The sequence below is a fragment of the Branchiostoma floridae genome, chromosome 10 (assembly GCF_000003815.2).
Source record: "Branchiostoma floridae strain S238N-H82 chromosome 10, Bfl_VNyyK, whole genome shotgun sequence".
Taxonomy (NCBI): Eukaryota; Metazoa; Chordata; class Leptocardii; order Amphioxiformes; family Branchiostomatidae; genus Branchiostoma; species Branchiostoma floridae.
The window spans coordinates 766,220-783,489 of NC_049988.1; the positions used below are offsets into that span (position 1 = coordinate 766,220).

The 17,270-nt window shown below is 42.7% G+C and overlaps 2 protein-coding genes across 3 annotated transcripts; both read right to left on the reverse strand.

Annotated features, from left to right (window-relative positions):
* Positions 1 to 267: 267 nt before the first annotated feature.
* On the reverse strand, positions 268 to 2,524 carry LOC118424801 (14-3-3 protein zeta-like). 2 transcript variants are annotated; one of them, XM_035833580.1, is made up of 2 exons: positions 2,394 to 2,524; positions 268 to 2,066 (listed from the first exon to the last, which is right to left on the reverse strand). In XM_035833580.1, exons 1-2 carry the CDS (start codon positions 2,427 to 2,429, stop codon positions 1,416 to 1,418), a joined length of 687 nt encoding a protein of 228 aa, XP_035689473.1. In that variant the 5' UTR covers positions 2,430 to 2,524; the 3' UTR covers positions 268 to 1,415. The 2 variants fall into 2 exon arrangements, with proteins under 2 accessions (XP_035689473.1, XP_035689472.1); XM_035833579.1 differs by having other exon boundaries at positions 2,373 to 2,520.
* Positions 2,525 to 12,869: 10,345 nt separating this feature from the next.
* LOC118423755 (kelch-like protein 24) lies at positions 12,870 to 16,915 on the reverse strand. The gene is made up of 2 exons (XM_035831963.1): positions 16,805 to 16,915; positions 12,870 to 15,298 (listed from the first exon to the last, which is right to left on the reverse strand). Exon 2 carries the CDS (start codon positions 15,288 to 15,290, stop codon positions 13,395 to 13,397), a length of 1,896 nt encoding a protein of 631 aa, XP_035687856.1. The 5' UTR covers positions 15,291 to 15,298; positions 16,805 to 16,915; the 3' UTR covers positions 12,870 to 13,394.
* Positions 16,916 to 17,270: the final 355 nt, after the last annotated feature.

Consider the following 17,270-nt stretch of genomic DNA (forward strand, 5'->3'; position numbering starts at 1 on the left):
GTTATGTTGATCGCCGCAAGCCTTTTGCTTTGTCCTGGCTGTTCTGTTCTTCAAAAAAGAACCTGAAGGCGCGCAGCACACGTAATCGACTTGTATCAACGGTTTGAAAGCTCAGGGAGGTAACACAACCCAACCACCCGTATATTCAAGTCTAATCTTAGACTACTAAGCTGGTGTGTTACGCCGAAGAGTGCACGTGGTTATACTGGCTATAAAGATACAGACGCAGATACAGATACTCATTTCAAAGTCGAAGTTCAAAGTAAATTACATCAACATGAAAGGTATTTAATAGACACAAATAAAGGACACAATAAAAACGATAAAACGATGTTCACAATGTTGTGTCTGGAGAAAAAAAACTTTACTGAAAACTTACTCCCGGACTACACGCCAACTTTTCCTACTGGACACCAAACCAAGCAGCTTACCGATAACTAAACATTAACATCACAAAAGTCTAATCAATCATAGATTTAATGTTTGGGGCAAACAGAAAACTTCCTCCCGGACTACACGCCAACTTTTCCGACTGGACACCAAAACCAAGCAGCTTACCGATAACTAAACATTAACACCACAAAAATCTAATCAATCATAGATTTAAATGTTTTGGGCAAAACAGACCCAGTGCCTCTTTAAACTGGTATGACTTAAGTGATACCATTACTTTATAACTGTAAATAGCACTTTATTGATAACTTTCTCCCGGGCTAAACACCAACTTTTCCCACTTAACAACAAGCCAAATATATAATAATGAAAAGTTAATATCCCCTATGAATCAACACTAGTACTAACACCACAAGACTACACAATTATAGATATTATTATGAGCAAAACAGAGCCAGCGTCTAGGAAAACCGGTGTGACTGTCACATTTAAAAAAAGAATGATATGAAATGCATCAAAATACACAAAATGTCAAAATAAGATTCATGGTATGTTTCTAGGTATACACTGTAATTTTTCGTTTCTTAAAACATCCCGGCCGGGCCCCGGTTTGGAAATGTGACCTAAGCCTAACTGGACGTCTTGCCTTCATCCACGAAAGTGGGTTTAGTTGTGGAAATGTATGGAAGTAAAAGGGGATACTGCCACAGTAACCTTCAAAGTACAAAGCACATACAGATTGTGAAATCGATGGACCAAGTAGCATGATATTATGCAAAGGGCTCAAAATGTAGTTTAGAAAAAGATAAATGATCAAGTAAACAATGGTTCATTATTTCTTGTCAAAAAGAAAGGACGTTCGTAATTCCAACAGTAGTAAAACAGTGGTTATAAAAGGCAGAACCAGCGTCAACGTCAAAGTTAAAACTTTGACGTTGACGTTAACTAAAGAAGTATGAGAAGAGTTGACCCGATTGTGTGAAATGCGCTTGCTATGTTGGAGGGGAGGAGGCGACTTAGTCCTATCCTTGATCTTCAGTCTCGCTATTCCATAGTGTGGCGTTGTCTCGGAGTTGCTGCATGATGAGGGTGCTGTCTTTGTACGAGTTTTCATTTATGCCGCCCGGATCCGCTGTCGAGTCCTCAAACGCCTTCAGCGCCAGCTGGAACGCTTCTTGAGGATTCTTCCTGATCTCGTAGTGGAACGATGCGAAGTTTAGCGCCACTTTCAGTCGAATGGGGTGTGCTGCTTTCAGCTTGGCAGCCATTTCGTGCGCTTTCTCGTAGGACTCCTTGGCCTTCGTCACCATGTTTTCTTGCTCTTCGCCTTCGCTGATCTCCGCCAGGTACCGGAGGTAGTCTGCCTTGAACCTCTGGTAGAAGACTTTGCCCTCATCATGATTGCACGTGGGGATGAGGAACTTGTCCAGCAGCGCCACGAATTCGCCGCACATCTCCTTCATCTCGGTCACCACCTTTTGCTTTTCCGAGCCGTCGGCCGCCTTCTGCTCGGCGGACGCGATGGTCCGCAAGGCGGCCCTCCGGGACCCCACCATGTTGTTGTAGGCTAAGGCCAGCAGGTTCCTCTCCTCAGCAGTTAGCTCCTCGCCCATCTCCACCACTTCCTTCATGCACAACGCCATGTCCTGCCACCGCTCTTCAGCTTCACACAGCTGGAATGATAACAAGTATTACTCACTCACTCATCAGAGATGACAGACTTCACCCCCTTCACACTTCCCCAGTTTTGCTCTTGTTTTGCACTTTTAAATAGATTTTGTAGTGATCCCGTACATGTTGTGTTACCTAAGTATGTTAATGCAAACAGAATCACTGTCACTCACACATACACACACGTATGTATAACACATAGACTCACAAGTTCACACACGCACACAGAGACCATGGACCCCCCCCCCCCCCCCCCGCACACACACACATAAAACACACACATACACAGGAAGAAAAAAATACCTCACCGTCATTGTAACGCTACGTACCTTGGCCTTCTGTATCAAAGATTCCTTGTCAGCCATTGTCCAATCTTTAGTGTTGTCAGTAATACACAACTGTATTGAAAACAACAACAGCTCAGTAATGTATAAGCCGTCTCCCACGAGTAACCACGCATGCACGGAAAATTTCTCCTGCAGTTTATGTAACTTCCGCTAGATGTCATCAAGACCTATGTTTGACATTTGCAATAAAATATAGATCATCAGTCATTGTATTTACATACTAGTACCAAATATCTTGCCGACCCTTTCCTGAGTTATTTTGTCTCAAAGTCTGCAAAAAAAATTGGCTCCTGCAGTTCGGAACAAGCCGCCATGGGTCCCAAACCTACACCACTTATTTCTTGCCCCAAGACCTAGTACCTATCGACCACTTAAAATCATGAACCTGGCATTTGCAGAAAATTTGACCTCTAACTTTAAAGCGCCGCTGCAGAACCGCAACTTTCCGCTAGGAGACTCATTATTGAACCTGATCTTCCTTTTTGCCACCCCTACCCATCTACTAAATGGAAATCCATCCGCAACATCTCGAGTTATTTTGTATACAGACAAACGCACTTACATACAAAGCCGGCTACAGCACCGTAGGTAAGAGCCAGTCAGACCTTTTTCGCCCTTGACCTTCCTCTTTACAACCGCTTAACACCTACCACATATCATGAAGATGCGTCTCGAGTTATGCTGTTCACAAACAAGCGCACAAAAATACAAAACTCACAGCAGTACCGTAGGAAAACGCCATGTAAACCGTTTTCGAACTTGGCATTCCTTTCGACAACCGCTACACAACTACCAAAAATCACAAAGTTCCATACACAATTTCTCGACTTATATGCTGTTGACCTACATATAAACCCATCACTCCATGGAATAACCGAAAACATACTCTTCTTGGCACGAAGGAACCAGAGTTTTGAGACCTCATCAAACCATGAAACATCCAAAGGTTTATAACCTCTATATAAGCTCTGTAATCACAATCCGCCAGCACAAGGTTTTCATCTTTTGCTGACCTCAAGGATCTAGAAACACAAACAGACACACCCCTCTTTGTGAATGGCATAGCCCACTTGAGGAATCTTCAAATGACGATGTCAATGAAACCTGGCCCTTCCCTGGTTAAAGCAACAGAAGCCATAATTGCTAACCAAGCAGTTGTTGGTGGGGAAGATTGTGACCAACTACCCCTGCAGTTCTATGGCATGCCGCTAGGGGGCCCAAACTTACATCGCTTTCACCTTACATTAAATGCGATGCGTTACCATAAAGCAAGACCTCAGCATGCCCAGGGCCAAAGGAACTAAATCAGGAAATACTGCTGCAGTACCAAGGTCAACCACAAGGAGGCGCAAAATCGAGCCTGACCGTTGGGCCAACCCACGTACCAAATATCAATTGTAATGTATTGCCGTTATCTAACAGTCAGTAATCGACGGACAATGGGTGTGAAGTATTCCTCCCTACCTCTCGCGTGCAACCAGTTTATTGTTAATTAGTTACTCTGCATCTGAAAGAACGGACTTCATGGGCGCTGACCTCGCTAGAAATCTAGTTCACGTGAATTAGAGACGAGTATACCGATCTAGACGTACGGAAGAAATTCAAAATAGCATGCGCTTGGGTTGAGTTTAGGACATTTATATGAAACTAGGGGGGGCTACGAGGGGTGCGATTAGCCCGTAACTACCATTGGGTAATTGTCGACGGCGGTCAGTGACTTGCTAGCAGCCATCTGATTGGCCCTCGCTAGAAACCGCCAGAAATCTAGTGCATGTCAAATTGTGTACACGGGGGGGGGGGGGGATCAAAGGGATCGAGATCTTTGTGACACCTTTACCCAGCCCTAGTTCTGAATAATCATCAGGAATACGGTTAAGGAAAAGGGACTGTGAAAGGCTCCGGTCACATACATGTACATAGACAATTTAAGCCACACACAGCTCTAGGAATTTCATACAGACTTCATACGTACTATCATCGCCGTACATAGCAGTCTTGGGACGCCGTGGTTTTTTCTATCATTTATCTTTATCTTTATTCGTCAAATCAACATTGCAGAGCTACCCATGACTAGAAATACCTCTGAATATCGTTGATCTTACAGAAATGAATAAAATCATATTACATAATACCTATACAGTATGTAAGGCATGAACAGTACATAAACAGACAAAAACACTTAAGCATCAGTCAATGATTTGTTATATAGTCCGATGGTATAGTGTAGAAAGGAGTTGTGCAGTCTAGTGGTCCTTGCTTTTGGGACAGAGAATGAATGAATGAATGAGTTTATTGCTCAACAATCGCACAGGGTACAATGCATGGCAACCAATAACAACTAATAGCTATACAGACAATAGTACTAAGAGGCTACATACAAAACAATAACAAAACATTATCGATAACAGTACAGTTATATATGAGTAATCTGTTCTCGCATTTGGAATACATTATGAAGAAACTGGCCGACGTAGATGGATATATGAGTTGAACATGAGAGCTATATATTGAAAATATCGTTTTCTGCAGCAGTAAGAGATATGTGTGTTTTGGTTCTAATATTCTTAAACAATGTTTCTCTCTCTTTACTGTAGGTAGGACATTTCATAACAAAGTGGAATTCATCTTCTATATTTTCATGACATGTAGGACACAGTCTCTGATGCTACCTGAACTTCGCAGTGACCTCCCTGTGACCTCTGACCTGGTCACAAACGTTGTAGACCATCGTAGGTTTCCCTGGGATTGTCGTTGGTACGCTCAACTAACTAAGTTAGTTGAGCGTACCTACGACAATCCCAGGGAAACCATAAGTAAACGAAGCTATCGCAAAGATGAATAGAGCTGAAATGGACTTTGAACATGTTCAAAATTTCTCCATCGTACAATTTCTGTTACCCCTCTGGCAAGATTCACTACGACTAAGGCTAAACTTCCCATGTGTCAGATCGCAGGTGATGCATACAATTATATTGTTTGATTTGGTAACTCATTTGCTACAAGAATGAGATGTACACTAGTCATTATCTATACGACTCAAAACAATCATGGCGTTACCAAAGGACGTAACTTTTCCGTTAGCGGCGGCGTTCTTCAGACGAAATAAAACTTTAAGCACACCGCTCTGGATCTTAAAATCACAGAACTCAATTGTTACAACTAAAGTGGGGGAGGGGGGTCTTACAAAGGGGTGGATTTTACAAAAGCAGGCTGCCAGAAGAGTCAGTCCGCAAGACCGAAGATTATTCCTTCCGCACCTGCGCCTCGCTAATAAAACCCTATATTTGACAAACGTCCCTGAATGTTAGGATTATTTCCCTACAGCCAGCGTAGTTTGACAACTTCGACCACGTTGTCATCACATTCTTCTAGAACGTTTTTCTTTTTTTAATTTCAACTAGCATACACACAAGATTGAGTAATAAAGTTGTTGATATTTTTAGAAATTCAAGATGGCGAGCGAGCGCGGCAGTAAGAAGCCTGAAAGATTTTAACCGTTAGCGGTTGACTGCTTAATAACGAGCTAATATGTGTAATAAAAAAGATGATAAATTCACTGGAATGATTACACAAAGTCAAAGATCGTTTAACGCGTATAACAATGGCATTTTTCGAGCTATTTTGGTAAACAAAATATCCAGCCCCTCCCTCTCTGACTCGACTTCAGCTAGCAGACTAATCTGGTTCGGAAGGAACGAATCCATCAAATCACGTACGATTAACGCCCAATTGACGTAATTTGGGAATTTCCTTTCCATGGCAACCGCACAAAAATGTCATCTTGCCTTGAGACGTAATGATTTCCGCCAGCTCTGGGCGTTATAGGGCGTTATTGGAGAGAGGAAGTCTGCAGGGGAGCGGTGATACAGAAAATCCTTCCTCAGCAGAGACCACACATGGCTGAAAAATCCAACATGGAAGTTCGGAAAGTGATCGGGAATTTGGAAGCTGAAGATGAAGAAACCACCAGAACTCCATCGGTAAAAGTGAAGAAGAAACCGCCATTTCTACAGAAGGAGAGTGTGAGGAGTACAAGGCGGGTACAGGTACAGGCGGGTCCGTCCTGTGGAGACGACGAGTTGGACAGACTTTATGCAACTAGGAAGACAGCAGGTACGGCGAAATTTTATCAACGCTATATTGATGTAAAATATATATTTATTGTTGCTCAAGCCATTTATAGTTTCCGATACACGACGATTTGTCTGCACTCATTTTTACACCGTCGCTACTACAGTTGTTTATTCAACAGCCGGCGAATATTACTCTTTAGAACCCAATTAAAGTACAGAATACAGGATAGATGATGCAGTTATGTAAGAATATGCGTATGAATACAGATACATGTGATACTACCATTAATTTCAACTTATAGTTTTGACGTCGACATCATATAAGAAACAACAATTGCAAGAGAAATAGACACGCCTTTTCACTTTTTTTCAAAATGTCCCTTTCAGTTTTTATTAATGGTAGCAGTTACAGTTTAAAACAGTGTTGAAAGCTGGTATCTCAAGTTAAGTTTGGAAAATTTTGAATGTCTCTGCGTAGTTAATTTCCAGTTAACAACGCACTAGATTTATCTCGTTGCATATACATACTAATAGACTAATAATGTGACGTCATTGTGTCTCACAAACAGGCTGAAATTTTGCACATTTTCCGACCACAAACGATAATTGCCGATTTGCAACATCGTAACATCTCGCTGAATTTACCGGAAAATCCCGACAGCAAGCCTTCGTGTTTCTGTAACGAATCGGCTAACATAATGTCATGTACCACATATATTTGGAAATTATTCTTGAACTACGTTGGTAATATGCGAAAATCTTGTACTTATTATGTGCCCGGACACAAAAACTTACAAACATATTTTATGTGGCCCGGTGTAATTTCTTTGAGGTTCGACCATGTTTATAAACATGTACATGCACCTGCATCAACTTAAGTAAACGTGTAAACAATACAGGTTTGGGCAATACGTTCTTTGCAACACAGCCATAACGACAGTTCGGAGATTTCATACCCCAAGGAACTTTTTGGAACCTTCGTACTAGGTTAATAACTTTGTTTTTCTAATTGATCATGCAACTTACACTGTAATTAACATAATTTATTTTATTCAAATCGGTTTTCTTAAGCAAAAATACATATATTCTCCTGGAGACGTCTTCTCGTTTCAAATTTGGCAAACTTTTATGCATAAATCCTATCATAAATTATGCAAATACCGTCTACATTTACATAATCTATGCATTGTGGTGAACACTTTCGACAAAGGTGTCCCCCAAATGTCTCGAAGTCGTGATTGTGTACATGTTCCCAATTTCTATTTAATTCCTCATTTCTATACAGTATTTCCACCTGCTGCTGTTCGACCGAAGGAGCCACCACCTCAGCCGGCCGATGTGCCCTGCCGCCCGCCGGACCCGCTCTACGTCAGGCGGGTGGGACAGAGGTTCTGGTCTACCAAGCGGATCCTCGACTGGCAGAGACAGGCACTGCGTGCAATGGAAGACCCAGAAGCACTTTTGAAGCCTGTTAGAGAATATGGGGAGGAGCCAAAATTGCAGAACGCTGAAAACGGAGAGAGCGATGCAAATCACGGACATCCCAAGAATTATGAAGAACACAAATATTTCCTGTACGATAAAAATCACGGACATTATGAGAACGATGAAGAACACAAATATTTCCAGTACGATAAAAATCATGGACATTACGAGAACGATGAAGAACACACTGCCAGGCATTACGAGAACGATGAAGAACACACTGCCAGGCATCACGACAATGGTAGACATCACGAGAACGATGAGGAAAATTCCAACTTATCCATGCACGTCTATGCCGATTTAGACCCAGACTTCCTGGCAGTACAAGACGCGATCCAAAATGCCTCAGCTCAGCCATTCTATGAGATGGACATCTCCCCTGCTGATGAAGAACAAGAACAGCCATTTTACAAGATGGACGTCACCGCTGCCAAAGACAAAGTGGAAGAAGAACAGCCTTTTTACGAGATGAAAGCTGCCTCAGCTGATGGGGAAAACGAACAACAGCCTTTCTACAAAATGGACGATAACCAGCTGGGCCAGCCAACACCAGATAACGTGTATGCAGATTTGGATGCTGAGTTTGTGGCAGCACAAGATGCAGTGTGCATGAGACACCGAGTCAGGGAAGACAGCAGGGGTGAGTAACAGGCATATACAAATCGTAATCCAATTTCCATAGTTAACGAGAAAATTGCCTAATCCCGCACTGCTCTATCATAGGACCCTTGCAACATTGAAAATTGATAGATATACATTATGCAAATAGACCTAATTTGTATGATTAATGAGTAAATGCTATACTCCCATTGTGGTAAATGACGGAAATTTCTTACTTGTGGCCTTTGCAAGTGAACTGGTGAACATCATTGCACATTACTTATGCTTGTTTGCATAAGTTATCAGAAAACGCTGTTACAGCCTTTGTTAAGAGATGTGCGTCTGTTATTTGGGTGGAGACGATCAACTAATATGATTTATGCAAATGAGGACCATATTTGCATAATGAATGACAAACGCACATACTACACCAGTTTTAGAGGTTGAAATAGATAAACAAGAGGGTAACATTCCACACTGTTCTTCTCTTACATTGCAACTTGTTTGTTTCTCGACAGATGGCGCTGACCAGAGGTGCAGTCAGAACTGCCGTGAGTTCTGCAGGTCCCGTCCAGGGTGCGTGTTGGCTGTCTGTGTTGGTGTCATCATTGCCGTGACTGCTGCAACAGTGGTGGCCGTCATCTTCAACCAGCACAGCAGACTGAGATTCCACCACAACGAAAGCCCGGTGGTATGTTTTTTACATACTCATCAACAGAACCAGTTCACTGTTTGGAAATAGAAAAAGGTCGGTACCGTAATGTACCAGCCAACCTGAGGCGATGTCCTTCATGTAAGATGGTGTTGAAGATGAGCATCATTTTCTAATGACATGCCCTACATATAGCGTAGATGGACAAAAATTAATGGATATGATCACATGTAAATCTAGCACACCTTTACCAAAGACATGTACTTTCAATCTACCTATGCCATATCCAGACTGCATATCTTCGTATTTATGCCAATACATATGTAATGCTCTAAAAAGAGAGAATCTATTGTACAGTAACAGGCCGACTTGTTTAACTTGTGTATTACACAATGTCAATACGCCATTTATGTTCACATTCCTGAACTATACATGTATGTAGTTATATACTGCCTTAGACGAGTATGATTGTATTAATTGACTTATTACTGTTGCCTTACAATTGTACCATGTACAAATGTCGCGCAATAAAGTTCATTCACCCAAGGTTACGGTACAATAGAACACAGAAATGAGTGACAGAATTACTGAAAATTTACTGAATGTGATTTGTGATATCGCAATGAAATTGTTAATTGTTTATGTCTCTAAAATGTTTGTTTTTTTCTCGTTTCTAGCTGAACCATACAACACTTTCAACCGTCTCCACAACGCCGTGTGCACACCTGGTTGTGACGTCACCAGCTACTTCCGAGACATCAGGTAATAGATCGTTCCTGACGTCACTCCCCACGTGACTAAATTCCTCAATCTCATTGGCTAAACAGCTGAATCTGTATGTTGTAACAACGTACGCTCTATTTATTTCTGCTATTTCTACTATCACAATAAACTAAACAATGTGATTCAAACAGGTCCATTTCAACGAAACGCTTCAATTCTGTCTAAGCAACTGCGTGTAGCTCTCAACATTGGACACGAGCCAAACCACACTTGACTCACAATTCTTCACCTATTCTGTTACACCACCTCCTTTATGTTGTCAAACTTAGTTTTTCAAGGTGGTAAAATGTTTTTCAACATTTTGCAGATTGGAGAACTGAGTGGACACTCTACATCAGAGAGTATTTCCAGCAGGACAGTGATGCCGCCATGGGTTTGGAAGAGCGCTATCCTGACAATGAAGTTGTGATGGCCCTGCTGGAAGATCGGTTCTTCTGGCCCTGGGTGTGTCTGTACTGGGAGCACAAAACCGCCCTCCCTCACACCATGTTAGATGCTGTAGCCTCCTGCATAGTGGATGGAACAGAAAGTACGTACATGGAGTCACACGGCTTCTCCACATAAATGGAATTCTTCTCTTCCATGCTTGGTGCATTGAAGGCACTGCCAAATATCACACAATCTTCCCAAAGCAGCGACAACAGGTACCTATCGTTGTCAGAACGTACTCTGTCTAACAATGATGTTGAGGCGTTGGTCAACCTTTTCCCATACCTGAAAGGACTGAAGGGGCTTTTCCTTCAAAACTGCGGACTGTCTGGGAAAGCAGCAGCCACGATAGCCGGACGGCTCCCTCTGCTGCGTACAGTGACAATCATATTTCTCAGCTCGAACAAGATCGGAGATGACGGGGTGGAGGCCATTTCAGAGGCCTTTCCTCACCTAAAGGCTCTCATGAGATTATATATCGCTAACAACTCGATAACAAATGTGGGAGGAAGAGCCATGGCCAAAAGGCTGGGTTACTTGCAGGAGCTACAGAGTCTCAACTTGAAGGACAATGAGCTGGCGCTCAGTCTCTCCTCACTGGCAAAGACGTTTGTCAACATGACACAACTGCGATCTGTCCGCTTGTGGCCCATCACATGTAGGGCAGCCTCCTTCCGCATGGCGGCGCAACAGGTACAGGACGCCGTCCACAGGCTTGAGGGCCAAGTACGCAACACTCGGAACGTTTTGCTATATGATGGCTCAACTGGAAGCAGAGTTGGTACTTTGGGAATGGCGTGGAAAAGAGTAGAGCACGTTTTGACCACTGGGGTTTACATATCAAAGGGACATATAAAGATGTCTTTAGAAATCAAGCTGTTAGAAGAGTAATCAAATGTATCATTGTAGACTTGGGCACGTGTGTACGTCCAGGGTGACTCTTGACTGTTCATGTTGTCATAAAACACAACAAAATCCCTGTCATTGTATCACTAAAAGATGTGACATACGTGCTGGAAAGAATTTTTCAAACTTCCTATCATATTATGTATGGGGTGTCGTGAAACTGTGTATGTGTAAGATTTTGTATGAATAATAAACTATTTTATCAAAGTTCGTGTGTTGGATCGGATCTGTACGTATTTGTGGCAAATGTAAACATAGTCTGGGTTGGAATATGTCAAAGATTCTAATTAGTTCGTAATCCATGGCAAAGGTATAGTATTATTAAGTTAACATATTAAGTTTTTAACGTATCTGTTGAAAACCATTTTTTTCGGATTTTGTCGTATATAGCTGTGTCCGACGATCGGATATGTTTCGGATTCTTTGTCGGATTCACCTGTTGGAGGTCAAATTTTCTGCAAATGCCAGGTTAATTATTTTTTTAGTGGTTGATAGGTCTTAGAACTGGGATTAAGTGATGTAGGCGTGGGCCCCCTAGCGACTTGTTTTGAAATGCAGGGCCGATTTTGTCGTACACTTTGAAAGAGAAAAATTCAGGAAAGGGTCGGCGGATTGTCATCATATTTGGTCAACTATGTAGATACATCGAGTGATGATTCATATAATCAAATGCTAATGATGTTGATCAGGTGCTTATTCGCATAATTGATATGAAAAAGCTTTACAAATCCCCTGCATTATAGGGTAAGACTTGATTTCGGGAACACCAGATGCACTCATGTAGGTTATGAAAACAGACGTACATAAATAGGTTAAGTAAACAGCTAGAGCAACCAAACATAGAAAATACCAGAATGTAACATTTGAGGAACCAACAAAATTCCTGGTTTGCAGTTTGTACTGTTGAATTATTGAGACATAACACTTTGGCGTGTCCAGAAGCTCAGTTAACGCCGTGGTCAGGGGTGAGCTAGGAATATTTCCAATATTGATACATAAACACAGTGGAATTGATGAAATACTATACTGGCTTAGATTACATAGTCTTTCAAACTCGCAAAGAAAGCTTATAATACTTCTGTTGGTCATGCGCTACAACACGACTAGGCTGCCCATATGCAAGGCATGCCATGTAGACATGTGCACCGCTTCCAAACTGCCATGCACATAGATGTAAAAGTGGCACTGCCGTTAATGCCAATCAGTTTGGAAATATATTCAAGAACCGCCTGATAGACACGTTTCTCTCTGGCTGGAGACAAGAAAGTAAACAAGAAAGCTTCTAAAAAAAGCTGGCCAGTGCGTATTTTGGAAAAAGCCTGGATGTTAAACAAAATCACACGAAAAAAAGAGTTTTTAAACATCGAATTACTGAATTGGTCTTTCTTCTATTAAAAAAACACTACATGAGATTTGTCTAACAAAGAAAAAAATTTAGCAAGTGGGGTTCGAACCTACGCTCTACGTACCGTGCTGTAGACCGCTCGGCAACGCTGGCTCGATTACGCAATAGCACTTATAGGAGGGCTATTTGGTTAAAGTGACCGATCCATGCATCCATGCATCCATTGAAAATGCATCCATTGAAAGACCCGCTTCTCCTGTCTCAAAGCCGGTGCTGACGCACTGGCAAAAAAAGAATTATGTCTTCAGAACAAATCTTTAAGAAATATCATAACAAGACTAAGTATAAGTTAAACGTTTAATCACCCTTTATTAATTAGCTATTCAACCAAAATCTCGCATTCATTTGCATACAACAAGGATTTTGAGACCTCGTACTAGTACTAGTACTGATATAGTTTTTTAAACTTCATCTTGATATTCCAGCCCATCCCACTATATTAAAAGCTAAGAGCTACACCAGGCCTTACCACAACTCAGACAGTAGAAGATGTCCTCCCCATGAATTAATAGTCTCTTCGATGTAAAATCTGCCATATCTTATTGATGACAAGTCTCCAAGTTGAGATTAGGCTCCTGTCTGTTTTGGCGGACGGACAGTACCGCGCAATACCGAAAACATCCGTACAGCGCAAAACCGAAAACATAGTCCTAAGGTTCATCTCCAAAGACCTCTCTGTTACAGTTAGTGACATCACTTCCACCTTGTAAATAACCTTCGTACACAGCCACAGCTCCGTGCATGGCTATGGCTTCCGGCATTTTTCCTATCTCGGCCCAGCATTCTCCGGACGTGACGTCGCCTAAGGGATTGTAACAGTGGATACTGTCATGCGCCATCGCACCCATGAGTCGGGCCCCGGGGTCCTGCATACCCCCCATCACATAGATCTTATTGTCTATCAGTACAGCGGCATGGTCCGCACGTTTAAAGTTCATATCTGGAGCAGACGAGATCGATCCATCCTTCGGTTTGAAGACTGTGACCTGTTTGCTGAGTTCTCCCCCTAGAATATAGATGGTGTCGTCCAGAACCACGGCAGGTGCAGCAATGTGATCCAGTTCGAGGGAGGTCAGGAGAGTCCATGAGTCAGTAGAAGGGGTGTAGATTTGGATATAAGGACACGGGTGATGGGCACCCAGGCTGCCACAGATGGCGTACAACTTTCCATGAAGGGAGGCAACACTGGGGACTCGAACTGGCTGGGGAAGAGGGGCGCACCACTGCCACTCGTTCTTGCTTGGGTGATAACATTCAACTGTATCAACAATGATTGGACCTGCTCTGCCACCTAGAACATACACCTGTCCTTCCACTACCCCACACCCATGCGCGCGTCTGGGCTGCTGCATTGGCGCTAGGGTTTCCCACGTGGAAGCGAACAGGTTGTACCTCAGAACTTGACTGAGAGATTTTCGTTTGATCTTCCCGCCCGTGATGTAGATATGATGCTCATGGACCACTACACCCATCATCTGTACGGGGGAGGGCAGGGTTGATATCGTGCAATGTGACACAACTGGAGTAGTGTTACTTGTTAAATTGTCTGTCCTGTTAGACGACAGGAAGGACTTTCTGGTCCTCACAGCCTCCCTTTTTATCGAGAGATCATAACATCTCATCTCAAGGACGGGCTTCCATCCAGTGGCTTCTCTCTTCCTTCCACCAACAACTAAAATCATCTGTTTGCTGAAACGTCTGGGTTTGATGTCTCGTAGTGATCCAAAACATGGACTCCAGTAACTTTTGGCTGTCTCCGTCATCTGAATACATTCTTGCGACTGCCTGACGAGTGGATGCGTCTGGACAGTGTTGACTAGATAGCTGTATTGTAGAAACGGAAGGCGGACTAAAGCCAAGAGATCCTTTATCCGACACCTGCTTTCCTTTTCATGAGTCTTCATCCACTGCACTAGAGTCTCAAACACTAGCTCTTCATTCCTTGTCTTCAGACTGTCATGGGCAAGATACTCTTGTAACTGATGGATAGGAATTTCCGCAATCTCCTCCTCACGTGCAACATCTGCAAACATCTGCAGTGCACATGCCCTCGCAGCGTCGCACAAACCAGTACAGCCTAGAGCATCGGCAAGGTTCCAGATACCAAGGCAGTTACTAGAATCGAGGTTTTTCTCCAGAAACTGGCAACAGGCGTTGGTGATCTTGGTAAGTTGGAACATACAGGACGCCTCCAGGAGTGACTGTACATTTGTATGGTGGATTAATATAGCTCCTGTGTAGATAAAGTCAAGAAGGATTTTCACAGTTTCCTTGTCAACTCCTTCGAGACGTACTTTCCCTTCTAGGTGTTCCTTTAAGTCCATAGAGAACATTGCCGCAAAGTATGGATTGCTTGATAACACGGCTTTGTGGCAAGGAAACCTGCCATCACCAACACTCAACACGACGTCGGTGAGGATGCCAGTAGTTCTCTGTTGGTTCAAAACCCGGAGAATTTCCTCAGCATGAGTGGTATCTCGGAATTCACAGTCTTCAACTTGCAACAGTTGTGAGACGGCTGGCTCTTCTGGGATTGAGGAAGCCATCTTGTGTCCTGAAATTTATGAACAGAGCAGTTAATTCAAATAAGCTTTGCTGTGTACGTGAAAATAGTTTAGGCTATGGTCAATTGTCAAAGGACCCTGCCGGAAAGTTCGCGGGCTTTTTTGTTGTCACTTTTGGGCTCGACCGCTACATGGCCCAGTGGGACCTTCGGCTCCCCGGGATATCTTTCAGAACAGCCGGGCCCCGTGTTCATTTAAAGTCGGAGTTAAAGTCAGCCCTGGACCCGGTGGGGTACACTGAGGGATGCTTTGTAAGATTTACAGTATGGTTGAATACTTTTTAAAGGACCATGATGCTTGTTTAGATGCCGTGCATATATTCGAATTAACATGGTCACAAAAAGAAAACAAGTTAAAGCTGCCATGCTTTCTATCAAATGAACAAAAGTTGAAGTGATAAAACATGGTAGCACAGCCAACAAGGCACTCATTCCTGTATTCAAGAAGTGAAGTAGCCGTGTAGTAAATGCGACACTAGTGTGGACACTGGTACAAGCATGGCTTCAATACGGGTGCCACTTATACAAACAAGATTCACTTCTGCAAATACAGTCATGGCTACTTCGCTAGCGTCACTTCTACAAATACAAACATTTGGCCGCAACACACCATTACTTTTTGCCCATTTTGGTACTTAATGGTCATGTTGACCTTCCCCGAAGAAGAAAAACAATTTTTCCTGAAATCTGGTGAAACTGAGTGAGTGTGCTGATGTCATCAATAAAATTTACTTGTTGTGGCCTTTTAGCGACTCCTGAGTGACGAAGCTTCTTTACATTAGATATTATGCTTGAACTGGAGGTACAGACCATACATGTATTCTAAAATGCACCGATGCATTCCTCAGGGAATAGGTCTTTTTGGCTTAAACTGACTTGAAATTTCCTGCTTTGGGCGGGGGTAGAAAAGTAATAAGTTATACATAATATAGGCCTTTCAGCTGTATACATTTTTCTTATATCGTTTGATTGTGTACAGAACGATCTCAGACTTTGAATAGAAACAAAGGGGCCATACGTAAGTCGTAACCCAGTGGGACCTCCTGCTGCTACCGGTCTATTTTTGAGCAGTAGAAGACTACGATGTGTAGTACTACAGTTAAAACTACAAATGTAAATTGGGCCTTAGAATAGTTAAAATACATTTAGAATACACTTTGAATGCCGTTCGATATTTCTCCACTTCAAATGCACCTCGAAAGTTTTCAACATATCAAAAACATTCAGGCCAGCCAAAAGAACGGGCACAAATATCTGGAATGCAGTGAAAATTTCTAGAATGCACTACGAATTCCCAAGAGTAGGAAAGAATGTTCATTCTGGTGGCATTCCGGCTCATTCTTGCTCTCGTGTGAAGGGGCCTTAAGGGCTGGTACAAATGTTATCGGTATCAAATGACGCAGGACCGAATGGGCAGGAGGAGGCCCACGGTAAACAACGCCACTGCGACACTGGACAACCGGGACCAGGGTACAAGTGCTACTGAGGCGAACTGACCTCCTATCCAACCAAACCGGTCCGTGATTTTCAGCACCCTTCACCCTCGGGGTCTGTGTTGACCGCGTCAGTTGTTGGACGCCCCTGACATACGTGTATGTTACATCCGGGTCTTCTCTTTACAGTATTTATAGATCAGAATGGGATTCGATATTCATGGTGTTTAAGCGACCTCTAGCGGCTTAAGTCAACAACACAAGAGGTCACTGACGTCCAGAATACTAGTAGACACATTATTGTATGCATAGCATACGTGGAATGTTGACGCTTTAATTAGTCTAAATTACTATAATTATAACATTAGAATGGTTTCACCTGTAGGGTTCGTACTTTACTGTGTGTATGTCAGTTCTGACTCCATGCGGTTTCTTGTGGAAGAACGTTTTACAGTGTATGGGTGGTCTTCACTGTGTTATAATCCAAACGTCTTAAAACCAATGAAACTTTTCCCAAGCTCTCACACCTC

Bases quoted from the DNA above. Each gene is read 5' to 3' on its own strand.
- LOC118424801 (XM_035833579.1), bottom strand. From the start codon at position 2,429: ATGGCTGACAAGGAATCTTTGATACAGAAGGCCAAGGTACGTAGCGTT. The intron at 2,067-2,372 runs GTGAGGTATTTT...TTATCATTCCAG, and splicing joins TACGTAGCGTTACAATGACG to CTGTGTGAAGCTGAAGAGCG.
- LOC118423755 (XM_035831963.1), bottom strand. From the start codon at position 15,290: ATGGCTTCCTCAATCCCAGAAGAGCCAGCCGTCTCACAACTGTTGCAA.